General features: G+C 48.1%; 7 protein-coding genes across 8 annotated transcripts; 3 read left to right on the top strand and 4 right to left on the bottom strand.

Moving 5' to 3' along the window:
• Window positions 1-80: 80 nt before the first annotated feature.
• On the bottom strand, window positions 81-1,653 carry BDBG_00079 (uncharacterized protein; the record flags this gene model as incomplete). The annotated part of the gene is made up of 2 exons (XM_031719717.1): window positions 81-1,276; window positions 1,428-1,653. The coding sequence occupies 2 exons, from the start codon at window positions 1,651-1,653 to the stop codon at window positions 81-83; spliced, it is 1,422 nt and encodes a 473-aa protein (XP_031575587.1).
• A 1,239-nt stretch (window positions 1,654-2,892) lies between these two features.
• On the top strand, window positions 2,893-5,388 carry BDBG_00078 (26S proteasome regulatory subunit N10). The gene is made up of 4 exons (XM_002628786.2): window positions 2,893-3,096; window positions 3,178-3,216; window positions 3,288-3,507; window positions 3,610-5,388. The coding sequence occupies exons 1-4, from the start codon at window positions 3,071-3,073 to the stop codon at window positions 4,231-4,233; spliced, it is 909 nt and encodes a 302-aa protein (XP_002628832.1). The 5' UTR covers window positions 2,893-3,070; the 3' UTR covers window positions 4,234-5,388.
• BDBG_16046 (uncharacterized protein) lies at window positions 4,597-7,482 on the bottom strand (the record flags this gene model as incomplete). Its single annotated transcript, XM_002628784.2, has 4 exons — window positions 4,597-5,113; window positions 5,216-5,338; window positions 5,899-5,970; window positions 6,452-7,482. 4 exons carry the CDS (start codon window positions 7,480-7,482, stop codon window positions 4,597-4,599), a joined length of 1,743 nt encoding a protein of 580 aa, XP_002628830.2.
• A 173-nt stretch (window positions 7,483-7,655) lies between these two features.
• BDBG_00075 (ubiE/COQ5 methyltransferase) lies at window positions 7,656-10,221 on the top strand. Its single transcript, XM_002628783.2, has 5 exons — window positions 7,656-8,380; window positions 8,493-8,597; window positions 8,685-9,033; window positions 9,167-9,382; window positions 9,464-10,221. Exons 1-5 carry the CDS (start codon window positions 8,189-8,191, stop codon window positions 9,493-9,495), a joined length of 894 nt encoding a protein of 297 aa, XP_002628829.1. The 5' UTR covers window positions 7,656-8,188; the 3' UTR covers window positions 9,496-10,221.
• On the bottom strand, window positions 9,646-13,699 carry BDBG_00074 (high affinity methionine permease). The gene is made up of 6 exons (XM_002628782.2): window positions 12,602-13,699; window positions 12,272-12,471; window positions 11,781-12,207; window positions 11,693-11,727; window positions 11,530-11,631; window positions 9,646-11,451 (listed from the first exon to the last, which is right to left on the bottom strand). Exons 1-6 carry the CDS (start codon window positions 12,777-12,779, stop codon window positions 10,432-10,434), a joined length of 1,962 nt encoding a protein of 653 aa, XP_002628828.1. The 5' UTR covers window positions 12,780-13,699; the 3' UTR covers window positions 9,646-10,431.
• BDBG_00073 lies at window positions 12,499-18,756 on the top strand. Of its 2 annotated transcripts, none has more exons than XM_031719715.1 (8): window positions 12,499-13,880; window positions 14,047-14,846; window positions 14,931-15,109; window positions 15,167-15,300; window positions 15,357-15,552; window positions 15,614-16,425; window positions 16,498-17,337; window positions 17,397-18,756. In XM_031719715.1, exons 1-7 carry the CDS (start codon window positions 13,787-13,789, stop codon window positions 16,692-16,694), a joined length of 2,412 nt encoding a protein of 803 aa, XP_031575585.1. In that variant the 5' UTR covers window positions 12,499-13,786; the 3' UTR covers window positions 16,695-17,337; window positions 17,397-18,756. The 2 variants fall into 2 exon arrangements, with proteins under 2 accessions (XP_031575585.1, XP_031575586.1); XM_031719716.1 differs by having other exon boundaries at window positions 13,115-13,880; window positions 14,064-14,846; window positions 17,397-18,393.
• Window positions 17,034-19,373, bottom strand: BDBG_00072 (uncharacterized protein). Its single transcript, XM_031719714.1, has one exon. It carries the CDS (start codon window positions 19,018-19,020, stop codon window positions 17,596-17,598), a length of 1,425 nt encoding a protein of 474 aa, XP_031575584.1. The 5' UTR covers window positions 19,021-19,373; the 3' UTR covers window positions 17,034-17,595.
• Window positions 19,374-19,474: the final 101 nt, after the last annotated feature.

The following is a 19,474-nucleotide window of genomic DNA, read 5'->3' as shown; positions in this document are numbered from 1 at the left end:
AAAAAATACAATAAGTATAATCGCACACGTGTCCTTTAAAATCCTATCCCTCTTCCTTCTCCTCCACCCCTTCTAGCACATCAAATCTCGCCGAAATCCCTACTCCGCCTCCCAAGCCTGAACCCTTCCCTCTCCGCCTCCAATAACTCAATCCTCCCCCTCAGCGCCTGTATCTGCACATCCCTATTGCGCACGGCGGCAGATGTGGCATCCCTTCCCTTGATAATGGACTGCGTGTGAAGGTATTCTGCGTTCAGCAATCCGACAAGTTCTCGTTTCGCGGCGGGAGGCATGTGAATATTGTGCTTGGAGAGGAGGGCGAGGGTATTGGAAACGATTGTGCCGGTCTTTTGGGGGCTGGTGGTGGATGTGGTTGTGGTTGTAGAAGATATGATGGGCGGGGCGGTGCCGTGGGGTTCTTGTTGATTATCGCGGCGAAGGAGCGGGAAGGAGTTAAAGCGGATTGGCGTTGGTGTTTGCGGAGGGTCAAGATCAAAGGGGTCTACTACCGTGGTGCGAGATGAGGTTGTTGCGGTATCTTGTCCGTATGTAAGAGTGCTGCGCGTGGTTTGCGGGGTTGAGAATCGGGATAAGGATGCGGAAGGCGAGTGGTACGGGCGAAATACTCTGGATGAAGGTGTGGGAAAAAAAGGGCCATCCAGCCCGGCTGGATCTGTATCACGCTGGCCATGCGGACTGCCATCCTCGCCATCATCACGGACACCTTCATCCTCATCTTCGCTCACAAATAAACCCCGCCCATCTCGAAACCACCCAGGGCTTTTTCGTCGCGTACCAGGCTGAAAAATACCCTGTCCCTTCCCCTGCTTCTGCCGCTGCTGCTCCAGGTGTGAATCCTCCCGAGGAGCCAACTGCTCCACAACGCTCCCCTCTATATCCTCATCCCAACCAAACGAGTCATCATCAGTATCATCGTCCTTTCTTTCCTCCTCTCGTTTAACCACCACATCCTCCATCCTACTCTTCTTACTCGGCGATCCCATCTCGCTCACACTAGTTAGTCCATAGCCACAACCCTGCTCATAATCACGAGCCCTCTTCCTCGTCCCGGTGTTGGGGGTCAGTAACCCGGTCCTAGCATCGATCGAGGCCTGTGCCAAAGGTCGCGACGGTGTCCTATTGGTGGAACGGCCGCCAGCCGCTCCCGTCCCTGCCCCCTTTAACACTTTCGCCATATCTCTCTCCCTAATCTCCGCTTCGTCCTCCCATAGGAAAAAATTGCACCGTTTCCCCTGCGGCTTCGGACATGTGTAAACTATATTGATTCCAAACGCAACCATCACGTATCAGTATTCATCGTTCCTGTTCCCCTTTAAAGAAAAAAATAATAATCGAAGATATAGGGCCCAACGTGAGCCAAACAATGACATGACAAGGAAGGGGGGGGATGCCGCACAAAAACTTACACCACCGCCCATGATTCCTGCCCCCATTCTTCGTCTCAAAGTGATCTGCCTGCCGGCGCGGCTCACAGTTACAATGCCATGTACCGTTGGCGAATAGTCCGCGGAGTGGGATGGCGGTTGAGCGGCTTGGGGTGGAGAAACCCCGCGGGGTGGTGGCCGGTTGGTTACTATTCCTCTCTCGGGATGACGGGGTGCTGGGGGGATTATTATTATGGCGGGAGAACATTTTCTTTTTTCTTTTCTTTTCTTTTTTTATGGGCGCATCATGGTGTGGTTCCAAAAGGGGGGGAGAGGGTGAACCGGGTAAGTTCCAGCTATCCCGTTATTCTCAAGTCTTCGCCCGACAAAAGTCGCGTGCTGAGAATAAATATATATATAAATTCAAACAAGAAGAAGACTGGCGATGGGCGGAAGTCATATCGTCGGCCGTTTGTTGATGTGTGGTGGTCACCATGGGAACATGCAATGGGGGAATTTGAATCCAAAACGTCATTTATTTTTAGTGGAAAGAAGCGGGATCGAATTAAGGTTATTTAAATACCTTTAGCTTAACTCTAAAGGAGCTTGATATCCTGTTACACGATAAACTAAATACTCAGTGTAGTAAATAATAGAATGCAGCAACACATCAGCAGGAGGACCGTACTTTAACTCTGGGAGCACACTAATAAATAGATTTATCGCGGGATGAGGTTTCCGAGTTCAGAAGATCGGGATGCAGCGAGTAACATTTGAGTGCTAGTAAGCATTATTTTCCATATCCAGTGGGCTTTATTGCCGTTCGGCAAGGTACGTCAAGAATAAGTACATGTAAGATGTATGTACATGTACATGTAATGTACATACAATAAATGGAAGAAAAGGGAATTAACATCGAGTTGTTGAGATTGTCGGTTCATACCTTTGAAACCCAGTTATTATTGCCGGTTAATACTGAATTACCAACATTTGGATCTTTCGACGCTTGTTTGTAGGTATTAATATTCTGTTCTTAGTCGTAAAAACTAAAAATATGGGAATATGGGAATGGGAAAATTTATCGGTGGAATATCAAATAGCTTTTTATTAGACAGTCAAATCCATAGACAAAGGAAGAACAATTTCTCCAACTCTCCTCTGCTGCTCTACCATTCAGGCGCTGCTCTGGGCGTCGCGTCTGCCCCTGTTGTTGTCGTGCTGTTGTCGTGGACAGATGCGCAGGGCCAGCAGCCATTGTTAAATCCGCTTTTTCATCAGGCATCAAAAAAGATTCCTCCAGGGAACAAAGATAATAAGGAGTAATCTTACCATGTAAATGTTCGAATTGATCTATCCATCATGAATAGTTACTGCGTAATGAAGAGAGCAAAGGAAGATTAAAAGGAAGAAAAGAAAGAAAAAGGAGTTTGCTTGCATCAACGGATGGCGCTAGACCCAGTTGGGACAGCAACCGAACCTCTGCATCATCTGCAATTCAAGCTTCATCTCCCAATCTCCACATCAACTCCATTTCATTTTTCATTTCCAAGACCATTCACAGTACACAACTTACTCAACTTACTCAACTTACACAACTCGTTGCGCTTTTACCCTGCCTCTCCCATATCCCCCCATTCAATCTCTCCTCACACTCACATATTTCCCAAGGTGCACCTACAGCCAAGATGGTGCTCGAAGCCACCATGATTATGTCCGTCATCCATTCCTCAACTGACAGGCTACATACATATATAGCAGCTACAGCTAATCCGTATATATTACTCCCAAACAGTGTCGATAACAGCGAGAGTAGTAGAAATGGGGACTATCTGTACGTTTCAATCACTATCAAAAGGAGATCCTGTGCCGTGGTATAAAATCGGTAATCTAACCTTGAATCAGTCCAACACGGTTCGACGCCCAAGCAGACGCTATCAACCTAATCCACTCCGCAAAGACACAAGCCAACCCCGAATCGTCAGTCGGGCTCATGAGTATGGCCGGCAAAGGTCCAGAGGTTCTGGTGACCCTGACGGCGGATATCGGGAAGATTCTAGACGGCCTGCATCGAACAAAGATCCGGGGACAAGCACATCTTGCCTCCAGTATACAAGTCGCCGGCGTAAGGACCATACCCCCCCCCACAATCCCTTTCTCATTTATATAATGATAACCCCCCTAACCATGTGGCGAAATAATAACAAATATTGAAATAAAATTACAGCTAGCCCTCAAGCACCGACGCGAACGCGCCCAACGCCAACGAATCATCGTCTTCACCTGCTCCCCCATCGCCGAGGATGAAAAGACCCTCATCAAACTCGCCAAGCGCATGAAGAAATATAACGTCTCCGTCGACTTCGTCGCCTTCGGCGACCTGGACGACGACACCATCAAGAAACTCGAAGCCTTCAACGAGAACGTTAATGGCGCCGACGGCTCGCATCTCGCCGTAATACACCCGGGTGCGAACCTGCTTAGCGACTCGTTGCTCACGACGCCGATTCTCGGCGGGGATGCGATGGGTGCGGGCCGCGCGGGTGGTGAGGAAGGGGTTGAGGGGGGTGTTGATATTGGCTTTGACCCTGCTGCGGATCCGGAGTTGGCGTTTGCGCTGCGCATGTCGCTTGAGGAGGAGCAGGCGCGGATAGAGAAGGAGAGGAAGGAGAAGGAGGAGAAGGAGAAGGCGGAGAAGGAGAAGGCGGCCTTGGAAGGGATTGCAGAGGAGGGCGGAGAGACACAGCCGCTTCTTAATAAGGATGGGGAACCGAGCGGGAGTGGTTCGAACGCGGGGAAGGGGGATGATAAGGATAAGGGAGATGATGGGGATAAGATGGATACAGCATAATTAAAACTGATGGTTATATTTTTTTTTTTTTTAAAAAAAAAAAATCTTTTTACGTTGTTGCTGTACTGATGTACCTAGATATCTAAATCTTCCATTCCCTTATGCTTGATGCATTTCGTGTGTTTTAATCTCTATAAACCATAGACTCAACCCAACGCCAGATATCCATCCCACCATGCCATTATTCCATTATTAAGTCACGTAAAGAACGGCGAAAACTCTAAACACTAATCCATAATCTTCAACGGGGTATATTGCATCTATCCCTCAACCATCATCATCATCATCGTCACCACCACCACCACCACAAAACAAAACACTTGCACTTAAAACAAACCAATCACAACACAAAAAGCAAACCCGCTACCCCCTCCCCTTGACCCACCCAGCTACGTGCCTATCAAACGCATCGCACCTGACCGGCATCTCCAGCTGATAAAACGGATTCTTCATCACATAGTCCGCATACAGCTCGTAGATCTTGCGCATGACCGTCTCCACGCCGGCCATCAGCGGGTCCGTGAAGAGTAGGAATTTAGTCCCCGTCACCGTCTGGAAACAGGTGAGGCGGAACTTGTCGGTTTCGAGCACCTCTATGCCGGTTATGGGTTGGGAGGGGTTGGGGACTGTGGTGTTGGGCGGGAGGGCGGAGGTGGTGCTTGTCTCGGCGCCGGTGGTGCTGGTGGTGCCGGTGGGTGGGAGGGAGGAACTGCTGCTGGTGGTGTTTGGGGGGTAGAGAGGGCTTCTGATGGAGGAAGAGGAGGAGAGGGCGTGGGCGTGTGAGGGGATTGTTGTGCCTGTGCTTGTGGTTGAGGCGGAGGAAGTGGTCGTGGGGCTTGTGGGGAGGCGCGGTGTGAGGGAGCGGGTTATTGCGTGGATTCTACGGCGGGATGGACACTCCGGGGGGGGGCGGAGGGTTGGGAGTTGTTTAGCCAGGTGCGTTTTTGATAAAATCATTTATTATGAGTATATGGATACGCACCCATGAAACGTCCCCGCCAGCACCAGGTAGTCATTCGTAGACAGCTTCAATAGTCCCGACTGGAACTCGCGGTTGTATATTAGCCCACCCGCTTTGTTTATGATGATGAGCGAGTAAACGGCCCTATTTATCGTGAAGACGCATCAGCATTAGCAATGAATGGTCTTTGTCGTTCGGGAGTTTTTTGTGTAAGGACAGAACGTACATTGTTGTTTAGGATGCTCTCCGCAACGGAGCTGGGTTCGTCCTTGCGGGCAAGGTCCGGACGTTTGGTAATTGAATTGGGGGGATTGCTAGATAGTACGAAGTGTAATTATGCAAAGACAAAAATATGTATTCCGCAACGGGCCAAGGTGTAGGCAGGGATAGGTGTCGGCGCATGCGCAAGGGGGGTTGGTATTGGATGAGGAATCGTGTTAGTTACAGCGCAGGCCGATGATGGTTGGTTGATGGTTGAAGGGCCAAGAGTAGACCTAATTAGACCTGTTCGGCTTAAGATTGAAACTAGCTGTTTCTAGCAAGAGACTCTTTCTCAGACCAATAGTATCCGGTTTCGAGTGTTAGTCATCTCAACACACATCACAATATAGTTGAGCAAGTTTCATTAAGAAAGGAACAAAAAATACTGCCTGGGTGTCTAGGTAATTAATATACAAAATAAAATAATAGATTCAATAAATCACTTCGGATACACGCCATCCATTCCGGCCTCGAAATTAAAACAATTTCTCCAACTTCTTTCAATCCCTAGCTGGCTATTTTCAGCCCCTGAGCAATTTAGCAGTTTCTTTCTACCCATCGAGCCACGAAGACCCCCTTATTTAAATAGCTCTTGCCCACAGCTGGAACGGAAGCTAGCAAAGCTAAGCATCCGCAAATAGAATTCAACGGAGCCCAATATCGAGAAGTACATGTACATGTTCTGCTCCTGCCATTAGGCGCCTCGCCGCTGGTATCTTCGTTGCCAAAGTAGCATAGCACAGTGCTGGATTTAGCGTTTGATACCACGATCGAGGGCTAAAAAAACCTCCCGATCGATTGTGAAATAATAATCACCCCAGAATATATCTTCACGTAAAAGGACGGTGGAGATGGGTTGCTGCACGCAGGTCCACACATACTCCTGCCGTCCGTCCGTCCGTGAAATGGGGACTTGAGAAATGGAGCAAAGTAGTGTTCTCCGAGTATATATGATATGATATACACATATACATATAAATATGTCCATCCCCTCACGGGCCACTGATGAAATCCAACACCTGGAAGAGTAAGTTATTCTCCACCCGACACCCCTCTCGAGGATCTGTAGCCTGCCGGAACCCGCAACACAGCCATCGTTCAATCACCGATGCGTCAACCCCCTTGAAGTTCTGCTGGGATATAAAAATGAAGGCTTGCGCGCAGGACGTTGTGGATTCGTCGGCTGGGGAGAGGGTGTAGATGCTGCTGCTGCTGCTGCTGCTGCTGCTGATGATGAGGAGTGATGCGGGAATATTTGGGAGGACCAGGTCTTGTAGTTGTAGTGCTGTCAGAGTTGGTGTTGAGATCGTGCTAAGTGAGAGCGATGCGGTGGGCGGGGTGGTTGCTGCTCCGGCGTCTGCGGCGATGGCGTCTGGGGGTTTGGATCCACAGGCAGCTGTTCCGCAAGGTTTTGTGATGAGAGCTGGGGAAGGCGACGATAGGATGTCCACTTGTTGGAGGGGAGGAGGGTTTGGCATAACATTATTGTATCCAATATCTACGGTTTGATCGTAGAATGTGGAAGAGGCAACCCAGGAGTCGTCGAGTTCAGCGGGAATCGGGGAAGGGAGCAGGTCAAGCAATTCTCGCTCCTCCTCCTGATTATCATGCCCGGATACATGTCTATATCCACCCATTTCGCCGAAAGATATACTCCAAGGTGCTGCGTCTATTGAGTCAACCCCTCGACCACCACCACCACCACCACCACCACCACTACTACTACTTGCTGAACTCCCCCCACCCGCAGCAAGTTGATTATCGCGATCCGGATCCAAGGGGCGATGGGACCTGCACTCCATTAATTCAGATCTCAACTTAGCAATCTCCGCGCGAGCTTCATTAAGCAGACGATCCGTTTCTTGAACCTTCTGCTCCAGGGTAGCTATATACTGGCGGCGGCGCTCACGACAACGGCGCTGGTTATTGCGCACTCGTGTGAGGGTGTGGTCACGGCTCTTCTTTTGTGACTTGCGCGAGTCATCGTCATTGTTATTGTTCTTTTTAAGATTAGTGGGAGTGGACATCAGGACTGTGTTGAGTTAAAATAAATAAATAAATAAATAAATAATAAAATAAAATAAAGGGTTCCACTGAATTCTTGTTAATTACTAAATCTGCGCCAAGAACAGAGTGACATATCGCCCTCGGCATGTGGGGGTTGGTGATAAATAAATAATAAATAACTAAATAATCATGACTTCTTACAATATTTACAGCAGCCTAGCCACATAGCCACTGATCTTAAACAGAATATTGTATATCGAAAGAAGTGGAAGAAAGTTTTTTATTTTTTATTTTTTCCAAAGAAATTGCCGTTCAACAGAATCAGTTGATATCCGAACACGCCCTAAATACATACATACATCACCACCAGATCTCGACGGGCCAGACAGCGCTGTAACAACTCTAACGAGAGGACTTGAAGGGCCCGGACAACAATCAAAACTTGGCTGTGGAACCCTGCCTCTGCTGTGGCTGGTTCGCTGTCCACTACAGACGCCAGCAGTGACATATCGTTTGGATAGAATGAGGAAGCTTGCTTGGTCTATATCAACCACCTAGTTACCTCCCTTAAAACCTATTTCTGCTTGAATTCAGATATAAGATATAAGATAAAATAAAATAGGAATACTCCTGTACAATTATTCATCAGTTATAACTACGCCGTAAACCCTTGCTAAAAGAAGAAAAGCCTTCTTTGGTATCTCCATATACATACATATTTACACCATGGCCGAATCTCAGGTGTACCAAGAGGTCCAGAAACACTACAGCTCCGCTGCCAAAACCAGCGACGAAAGATATGGCCGCGACGTGGCCACTGCCTTTGGATATTCCAAGGAGGAGCTCGCCAGTATCCCGCAGGCCGCGAATCTGGGTCTGAGCTGCGGAAATCCTCTTGCTCTAGCGCAATTAAATGAGGTTTGCTTGCCCCTCTTCCCCTTTTCTCTTCCCCCTCTTTCTTTCTGCTGGTTTCAAAATGTGGCCCCTCTATCGTTTATTGATACACAATATACTAACTCGATCATTACAGGGCGAAACCGTGATTGATTTCGGTAGCGGAGCGGGAATCGATGCCTTCCTCGCTGCGAAAAACGTCGGCCCGAATGGGAAAGTATACGGCATTGACATGAACAAGGTATGCATGCAGGATACATGATTGACATACTATATACCCCCTCTCTCCCCAAAAAGCACAATTTCTAACTTCTAAACACCCCCACAGGACATGCTCGCCCGCGCCAACATCAACAAAGAAAAAGTCGGCCCCGCCGCGGCCAACGTAACCTTCGTCGAATCGCAAATCACCGCCGTCAACCTCCCCGCCGCCGTCGCTGACTGCATCATCAGCAACTGCGTCGTCAACCTCGTCCCGGAGGCAGAGAAGCAGCTCGCGTTCAACGAGATGGCCCGCCTGCTGAAACCGGGCGGCCGCGTTGCGCTCAGCGATATCCTAACCAGGAAGGAGCTGACGCCGGAGCTTAAGGAGAGTATTGCGCTGTATGTCGGGTGCATTGCGGGAGCGAGCCGGGTGGAGGATTATGAGAGGTATTTGAAGGAGGCCGGGTTTGGTGGTGCGTTTTCACTTTTTTTTCCCCTATAACTATTATTCATTTTGCTTCTGTGATTCTTCCACCTCTTTGGGTTTGGACCTTTTTTTTTTTTTTTTTTGGTTGGCATATACTTACTTTTAAAACCTTTAACTAGACATCCTCATCGTCGATGCGAAGAATGATTTGAACATCTACACGGCAGCACTGGATAACCCCAAGAGCGCCGCCGGTGGTTGCTGCGGTGTAGTGAAGGAGCCCGAGCCGACACCCTGCTGCGGCCCTACCCGAGCAAAGATTGAGCGTGGGCCCGGGATTTTCTCTGAAGGGTTCAAGGCTGATTTTAAGAATGTTGATTTCAACGAGTGGGCCGGTGAGTTTCTTGGATCTCTCTCTACGTTTCTTTTTTCATGTTGATAAAGCTAACCCTGCTATTAATTATTAATACATATAGGTTCGTTCAAAATCTATGCTGTCAAAAACTAAATAAGCGGCATTTATTATGTGCATTTATTATGTGCATTTGTATATATGCCTGCTTTTTCAAGGGGGTTGACGAAGTTGTGTTTTTTGAATACCCCATGTCCATCACTGGCTTCGAAAAAGAGGGGTTGTTGAAACGGGGGAAGGAAGATTCTTCCGCCCTAAGTTTGAAACGCATTATATATCCCATGATATTTTATATAATATATAAAACTAAATTGAATTTATACCCTAAACATGAAACATGATAAACGGTCTCCGAAGGCGCTGTTCTCGCGTTGTGGCGTGAGGAACGGGGGCGTGGTACCATGATTTCTATACACATATCCAATCGAAAGCAGATTCGATATTCGATCCCTCCCTCACACCTAGGCACCAGGGGGCCTAGTTGGGCAATTACCCAGGCGTCTAACTTGACTTACAGGAAACTCCAGACAAGATATAGCTAGAGTACACTTTAGTGTACGGAGTATGTAGCTGTTGGACCCTGGGTTAAATTCAACAGGGCCCTTTCCTGGACTAACACAGTAACGTTTACTGCCCTGCCACCACAACTGCCTGTATAGATAGCTATGTAACTGCGCAAGAGCTGATGTTTTTTGCCTACATAAAATGGCAAACAACGGAGACCTACTAACGTGCGTTATCCTACTTGGTAGGAGGTGGGGGACGGGGGAAAACTTATGACTATGCTTAATTATCCCGATTAACCTTTCCGTGAAGTAAAATAAGTACAGAGACTACTAGCATAAACGTGAACCCATCTAAACCAGAGAAAAACATAGCCGGGAAGTGGGAAGCAACGTACATATATATGTATATATATAAAGTAACAACGCTAGAAATCGCCTGAAACTTGCAAGTATATGTTTGTTGGATATCGATAGTGTCATTAACGAGCACCCTCGCTGTTGAGAGAGGTAATGAAAGGATGGACCTTTACTGCCTTAAATGATGGTCGAAATCCGTCATGGCATTCATCCCCGCGAAATCACCATTGGCAAAATCATGGCTGGCAAAATCATCCTGTCCACCCTCTGAATCCTGCCCATCTGGCAGGTTCTCCTTGGCGACCCACGCAAAATACACAGTCTCATTGACCTGGATGGGCGGCCCATCAACAGGGGGATCGCGCTCAAACGTAGGCTCTCTTTGAATCGTAAATACAGTGCCGGTGCGCTTCTCAGTTCGTTTGCCAAGAATGATAAATCCCAGCCACCACACTGCCCCGAAGGCGATTGCTGACCAGCTAAGCAGGGGGACCAGATACCACTTGATTGTAGTTGTGTAGACCCGTTTGAATTCCCCGCTAGGCTCAACCCAGGAGACAATGACCGGAAATAAGCTCCCGAAAAGGTAAATTATGGCTGACATAAGGCTGAGGAACGGGTTAATGCCGACCGCTTTCTTTCGCCATCCTTCCTTGCCATTGAGCCGGAGGTACAGGATCCCGCCCGCGAGTAGGACTCCGAAAAACGTGTGGACGGCGTATGTGTATACTCTCGAAAGTAAGCTGTAAGTATTATTCGGCTCCACACCGTACGTAGCCATGAGTAGAACCAAACAGGATCCGAAATGAAGTGTTAGAGCCCCCACTGGTGTCTTTTCAGAGTGATGTTCGGGAGCGAACCATGGCGATTTCAATATCCGTCCGAATAATCGCGCTAAGGTAGGACGGCGATGGGCCCATCGAAGTAGTCGACCGAATGAAAAGTCGCGATTTTTCGCAAAGAACTTGGGGAATGGTAGTATCCCCTCCTTTGCTATCTCTTGCTTCACTCGCGCGGCTGTGTAGGTCATGACAACTATATTTCCGAAGCTAGAGACAGCTAGGAAAGCGTTGAAGATCCTTTGGCCAGTGTTATCACCAACGTTGAGTCTTCCAAAAGTTAATTCGAAAAATCTCTCAGCAAGGTTTACTTGTTCATTAAATAGGTCGGGTTTGGGCACAATAGCCATCTAATTGCGATTAGCAGGTGGAATGCATATTGGTTGCATATCAAACGGATCTTTTGCAGAAAAATCTTGACTGCTCACATATGCAATGTTGACCGACATGTAGAGTATGCCAACTAGGGAGACAGAGGTGATCATGGATACGGGAAAATTACGCCGGGGTCTTGAAATCTCACCAAGGACCTGCAAAAATCGCATTAGAACTGAACATACGTATCTCTTCATGATCACATAAGCCACTCACATAGTTGGGTTGTTCAAACCCGCTGAAAGTGAAAACTGGACCTAGCGTTAGCAATATCGCAAAGAGAACCACCATTTAGTTGACTAACTTATCAATAAGAAGGCATTCGCGTAGTCATTGGCCTGGGTAGACGCGCCACGAAAGGAGGTCTCAGGATCAAAGTTTTTAGTAGCGGCAGACTCGGTTTGTGGGAAAGCCCCTGTGGCAGCGACAATGGCAGCAATGAGTATCAGAAATAGCATTGCAAGTTTGACCATAGCAAATAGGTTGCTCAAAAGGATGCCGCCACGGCGAGACAAGGTGTGGATAAAGCAGGTAAAAAGAGCTACTGCGATGGAAATTCCTCGCACAGCCTCGTTGGTCACTTCTGCATTTGAAGCTTGAAGCGCCCTCACAGCAAAGTTCACGCAGTTTCCTGCAACATTGCCAAACATAATGAAAACCGCGGCAAACGTAGTGACAGAGAGGAGCACTGTGCCTTTGCGATAATTCGGTTTCCGGTAAACATACTGAAGCTGTAAGTAACTTTCAGTACCCAGTCAAATTCAAGCCATCTGAGTAGAAAGTATTAGAGCATACATAGTTAAGGTCGCCTCCACTGCGGGGAATGCCCTGTTCGACCCCTTCGAAGCGACGTCTTGGGGTGCTAAGGCCATATTCGATGTATAGATGCACTCCAGCAAGGCAATATATGACACCGAAGAACCAGAATAACAGGGAGACCCCGATGCTTCTCGTTCCCTGAACAACGAAATCAACCGACGAAAAAATCCCCGTCCCTGGAGAACATTAACCACGTATATGTGAGTCAATTGGTTTGAGGACTGAACACAGAGAGAGAAAAGGAGAGATTCGAAGATACAAAGTATGGAGTTAGAGTTAAGAAGAAGAAGAAGAAGCTGCGCGCACCTATCATCCTGTTTATGACGAGGCAGCCAACATCTAGACGGCCCAATCGGAAAGGCTCTTCCGGAGCATCTGTGACGATGGCATTGGGGTCGTTGTCCAAAAGGACAGGCCGGAACCGATCACTGTCGCTGTCAGAAATGTGAGGGGGATCTCCATTAAGTGCCGTCGATATGGCCATCGCTGCAGCTTTGATTTACAGTGCAGCACGGAGCACGGAGCAAGGGGCGTGGGTTCAGTCAGAGAGCCAACATGGTAATCACCAACGAAATCAACTCCGTATTAGCCCTCTTGCAGAAGGACAAGAGAGAGAGAAGGGTGAAGCAAGTGGAGAGTAGTATTTAACAGTAGTCAGGATTATGCTTCTTCTGACTGACATCAACGACGAATCTGCCTTGTGGTTCCCCCAGAGCCGCAACCACCCTTTTTGGGCAGCTGCCAACCACAGGCGCAGAGCCGCATGTCAAAGCTCTCTTCTCTTCGCGTTTCTTCAGGCTCAGGCTCGTGTATGCTCCTCCAGAAGCCATACATAGCCCACTCTTGGGAGTTCGCTAACGTGGACGAAGCACAGGCAGCGAGAACCATATGCTCTCATGAGCATCCATCCTTGGCAAGCCACCAAAGCACCATTCCCTGCTTGTCCCTGCTGCGGCGCTGCGGTGGGAACCCACGCTCTCACTGCATCAGAACTGCATCTGCGCTGTAGTAAATAACTCGCCAGTCCGCTTGGCTTCCTCTCCCCCGGGCCCGGTCCCTGGAGTGAAATTAACCTAGTGGGGAAGGAAGAGTATCATCAGTCACGGACCACCTTATGGGCCCTGTGCCTCGGATGGATGCAACTCCGTAAGGAGGAGGCCAACCCTTCAACCCCTGGATACATCCATGCCGAGAGCTTATGATGACTCTCAGTCGGGAAACCAAAATAAAGAGGTCGTTTGTCGCTGCCAGGGAGTAACATCCTCATGGTTGGCTTGCACAGCCACCTATTCCACCTCCATCTTCATCCGCAAATCTGCAAAGAACACTTTTTTTTCTCTCTAGGTAGGGTTTCTGCATATCGAATTGCTGCATGAATAACAGGAGGTCGAAAACATCGCATTATTAGCCTTAATAACCGCTTCCGAGGACCAAATCTAATCTATCAAAAGTTAAAATCTGAAATATCGAGGGGCCGCTTTCGAGCCTTCCATGGCCCTCCCTGTTCAAATCAGTGATGTTTTGGTCTTAAGTCAACTGGCTTGGAAGGTATATAATTTCGCTTTCGAGAAGAAGTTGAAACCAAGTAAGTAGTGAATACCTTCATTAGTCTTCCTTTTCTCACCACTGTGGTTCGATAAAATCTTCCCCAAATAAAATAACAAGAAAAACCATATCAACATCTTCGTTCTTGTTGCGAACGTTTAAATTCACCACCAAGTTCTCTTACTCACATAAAGGTGCCATCATAGGCACACAATACAAGGAGTTTGCCAATGACGTTAAGTCTCTTGCAACGAACCTAGAAAACATCTATCGCGTGGCTTCAAATGCTACATTCCAACTTGAGACCTCCCCCTTAGGGCGGTCAAGAGACTCCAAGCAACTCTGGGATTTGTCTTCGCTGAATGAGATACTCGGGGATTATCACGAGACCCTGCAGCATTGTGAAAAGCTACTTCGAGACAATTATCGATATAATAATGTGTCCGATCCTCGTCGAGGCATATCATGGAACAGCTTTGTGCAGCCAGACGTCGATCGTTTGCGGAGCCGGATATCTTTACACAACCTGAAAATATTTTTTGTTCTTAAGCCCTTCGAGATCGATCTTCTCTTCCGCGTCCATCAAGATCTTGCTGCTCGGATGAGCAGTATGCATAACGACCTGCGGCGCCTGATGGGAGTGATAGTCCCAGATTTCAAAGAAGAGATGGACCACCAGCGGAAAGACGAAACTTTTGTCATTGAAATTCCTCCAAATTTCTCGCTTAAATTTCAGCAAGCCGCAGAGATCAATCATCCCGAGTTTGCCAATGGAAGGCAACTGCCTCTCGCGGATACCGCCAACGCATTCGTTTTTCACTTTGGAAAAGGCACGGCAAAGCTCAAGGCAGCTCGATTCGATTTGATCGCCCAGAGGACCGTCTCCGTCATTGCCTATGTCAACTTGCTTAAATGTATATGGCTCATGAAACACATGGAAGGATACCAGGCCAGTGAGGGCTCAGAATTATCTCATTGGCCATCATATGTGAGGGCGCTAAATCAGGTAGGTACACTTATCACTATCCAACTAGTTTATTCTGACCCCTGAAGTTTTTCATATAGAAGCAGTCGACTGATATTGTACTAGGAGTTATCACACGAGTGCAGGCGGTTTTCTCCGGAGTGTATAGATCGCATATTTGCCCCGGACTTGTCACGCGCAAGATTAGAGCAATCTGTATTCCATATTTGGCCGGAAATTCGACGAACTAGTAATCTTCCCTCTGGACAACATCGAAAGCGTGCGATGAAGGAAATCATCACTGTGTATGTTTTTTCTGTTCTATTTCTATTTATAAAACCTACGATCTAATTTTATTCCAGACCCCTTCAGAGTGACTCGCCGAATGTAGTAACATCTCTACGGTTTTTACAAATTTTAAACGATATGCCTTCCCAGCATTGTTTGATTGTTACAGCTGAGGAGCAGCTGGAAAACGGGACGGTTATACCTGAGAGTATGGAGTCACTGCCACGCTTCCACCGTAGCTTCTTTTTCTAATCCCACTAACAGGGCGTATAATTGACGTTAATCTCGAATCCGCAAGTTTAATTCCGCTTTACGCAATGCCCACTTTCTCCCGCGATACCAACGACGTCCTACTGAGGACGCCCGGTGAAGATAATAAAATTTCCTTTCCTTCCATGAAGGATCTCCTCCGGTTCCAGCATGCCTTCACAGGGTACAAGCCATACCTATCCTACTCGCAGTATGTCTCGCAAAAATCCCCCCTTACCTCAACATCTTGCGCTTTCTAACCCTTATATTAGACCAGATGCAAAAGTTGCCTTCGTAGTATCCGACGAAAAACCAATCGTCGAAGATGCCGTTGTACAACTCTGGATACCCAAGCGATTGCAAGGATATTTTGTCAAAGAGGAACAGAGTCGGGCCGAAGAACCGTGGGTAGAAAATTACGACATACTTCCAACAAGTCCAATAACAGTTCCGAGAAGCAGTGTTCCGCCCAGCCCACTCAACATTTTTTCTGGGAGCCCACAAAGCCTGTTCTCTGCGGCAAACCGTTCTAGTACACAGCCGGCTGACCAACGATCACTTGGCTCCTACAGTAGTTCTACAGCTCCGTCTGATTCTAGCCGAGGGTCAATGGGTAGTGGGGATCATGCAGGCATAAATTTTCCGTCGCTAACGCCTTACTCCAGCCGAAGGAGCTCAACAATGACCAGTATCTCCAGTAAAACCAGCCAAAGCGCAGTAACTGTAGTTAACATGGGCGATACCAATGGCTTCCTCCATCAAAAACCGAAAAGGCCGTTGCTTGTGATTTTTTCTAGGAGCGTTGTTGGCGCGAACGAGTTAGCAATTACGGCGATCAAAATCGATGACAAAACAGCTGTGAATGTAGAACGGTGCGACTGTCGGAAAGCTAATAGCTCGTGTGCTATCACGGCCATCGAGCAGGCCAAAGGAAAATATTGCCTGGAAGCTCAGCGCTTTGTCGCGAATGAGGGGGTAGCAGATTTCAACATAGCGGGACTAGGCTTTACCCGTCGCAAAGACTACCCTCATGCGGCATTTAAGGGCTTAAACCGAATAAGCATCTCTTTCAAAAACCCTCATGGTATGCAAAAACTTCCTCTCTAGTCTTGTTATGTCCGAGCTCTAGGTAACTAGTTTGGCTAACTATACATAGAACGCAAATCGTTCGGGGGTTATAAATGTTCGTGCAAGTTGGACACATGGGGCAATTTCAATAATTGTATCGGATCGGGCCACCAAGGTATCTTTGGCGAAGTTAGAGCAATTGGTCAACAGGAGCTTCGGGCCTACCATCGGGCATCCGAGGGTCACGCCGATATCGTTATTGGTCAAGCACCGCCTAGAGTGTGATGGTGAATATCGGAGGAATTTGTACCAGCACCGTCCTTGTTTTTCCAAAATATACCCCCCTCTCTTTTTTATTAGCCATGGCGTGGTAGTTTTTTTTCTTAGTTAGCATGCAACACAATCCGGATTTTGATTTAGACTTGCAAGAAGAAAATCCATGTTCTGTCAGTAACTCTTTGAGCGTTTTCAACGCGCTGCTGCCTGTCGGTCAAATCTACTCTCTCAATCATCAGATTCCACAAATTGCCTATTCTGTCTTCTACATGTCTTTCGTTACAAATAAACTAGCAACAGAGTGCACACGGAGGCTTACTGAAGAACTGAGAGACTCATTGGGAGGAGAGGGCCTCACGGGGCACGGGCTTGAAAAATTCTAAACGACCAGGTGTACCTGGGACGAAAATCTGAGCATTTATAGTTATTAATAGTGAGGGTAATCCTGCATAGATCAGTCTGCTGCTTATACCACTATTGCTGAGCGGGGAAGCCCCATGTAATTATTAACTTATATACAAATGACATAGTAACCCAAAAAGGCTACCCATATGGTAGTTAGCAGTAGACGAACATAACCAATGCCCCTACCTTGCTCCCCATCTCTCCATTCCTTATTCAGATCATGAACAATTAGTCAGAAATCCCATGTGTCAGTCATATCATGATCAAGGCTCGCGCGGATGCCCTCACTAACTGATTCAACAACAGATCTTTCCCCATTATTGAAACATATGAGCATGCCGCCCGGACACCCGTTAATCCATCAACGCTACACCAAACAGACATTTTTTTTTTTTTTTCCAAAAAAAAAGACAAATATGGAATAAATATACATACATACATACATACATACATACAGACAAATCAGAACCTCAAACTCCAGGGCACCCCGCAAAACGCAGACTAACTATGTAACAGAGAAAGAAAAATCATCACCGACAACTCCCAATAGAGCGATCCAGCACTCTAAAAATCTCCATACTGCCCACCTGGCACGGCGCGCCGCCGGGTGAACAACCCAGCTCTGCACGCACGGAGTCCGCGTCGCCGTGTCCGCGCATGCTCGCGATGATGCTCGCGGCGACTTCGCAGGATGTCGAGTCGAGTGTGGTGTCTGTCGGGCTGGAATAGGGGGCCTGAGTGTTTGGGAGTTGCAATTGGGGTTGGTTGGCGTGGGCGTGGGCGTGGGACGGGGATGGGCGGTACGGGTGCGGTTGGGTGGAAGGGACTGGTGGGTGGAGTTGGAGGGGGAGTTGGAGTGATTGTTGTTGTTGTTGTTTCTGCTGCTGTTGCTGGTGGTTTTGTTGTGGAGGCCCTGGGGGTATCTGGACGCTGCATAGGGTATTGGGGTTGCGTATGGTTGGTATGATGAAGGCTGGGGTTGACATTGTTGGTCGTTATTTGTGGGCGGGCCAAGACTTGCGCTCGTGAAGCTGGCGGTGGGGGAGTACATTGAGGAGGTGGAGGTGGAAATGGAGGCGGAGGCAGAGCTAGGTATATTTTGACCGCTGGGGGATTCGACGTATTGGGGAGAAGGCTGGACGGTAGCTTGCTCTGCTGGATAGTAGGAAGGGTAATTATCTAGTTGAATTGAAGGCTGATTCTCGTTCCGGCCTTCATTTTGGTTCTGGTTCATGGTATTTGGAAACACGGCTGTCGTGGGAGTGGGTAGAGGGACGGAGGGAGACGCGGTCGTGGAGTTGGGAGAAGTTGCAGGCTGCAATTGCGCAAACCCTATTCCAGCCCTAAGTCTATCATTATTTTGATTCAGGTTCCCATTCCCGTTCCCGTTCACGTTCGTTTTTGCATTTCCATTTCCATTCAAAGTCATGGCCGCCCCGTTCTCACCCCCGTTCGCATTCGAGATGTATTCGTCGATTTCCGCGGTGGCGACCCCCTTCAGCTTCAACAGCGATCGCAGCAGGGTATTCTCCCTCGCAACCTTCCTAGCCGCAGTTTGTACCTCTATTGTAGCCTGTACTCCTTGCTGCTCAAACTTCTGCACGCGCCGCTCCAGGTCCTGCTGGTACTCCTTGCGCCGGGCGCGGGATCGACGCTGGTTGTCGCGGATTCGGATGGCGTCCGCTGAGGTTGCATCATTGCTATCCTTGTTCCTGTTCTTGTTGGCGCTTTGTATGCCGTGCTGCATTGCTGCTGGTGTTTGGGTACCGTGGCTTGAGGGCGCACGCTGTAGGGCTTGGGTATCTTGGTATTTTGTGGAGCTGGTTTTGTTGGAGACGGAGTCGACGGAATGGCTGAGGACAGGTCGGGGGAGGGAGGTTTCGCCGCCCGTGGCCGAGGCACTTACCCAATCGGAGGAGCCCCGTGACATATCGAGCTATGGACAGAGGGCGGACGGCGGGCTGGGAGTGCTCATAGAAGTAGAGTAAAGTAGTGGTATTGCATTGGAATTGTAGATACATATACTCCGTATTTTGGTTTAAATGGAAGGTTCATCCTGGAGGCTACCTTGCTCTGGGATCGATACACACAGAGAGTGGAACTTGATGTTGATATATGTTTACTCCGTACGGATGTAGATATGTATGCCTTCAGGGGAAATGCTCAACGACCTTAAACAAACAGACTATTACAATAAACTAGCCATTGTGCCAATATCCTATTGATTAAACATCCACATAGCACAATTTCACAGATTTGTTTGTTTGTTGTCAAGTGTTAAAAGTATGTCGCTGGGAGGAGAAGGGGACTACCATGATTTATGGCCAACTTATCATCAACCTGAGACAACCACAACAAACCAGATAAAGTAGAACGGCAGAGAG

This window comes from Blastomyces gilchristii, assembly GCF_000003855.2.
Source record: "Blastomyces gilchristii SLH14081 genomic scaffold supercont1.1, whole genome shotgun sequence".
NCBI lineage: Eukaryota > Fungi > Ascomycota > Eurotiomycetes > Onygenales > Ajellomycetaceae > Blastomyces > Blastomyces gilchristii.
This window is presented reverse-complemented; position numbering and strand designations above follow the sequence as displayed.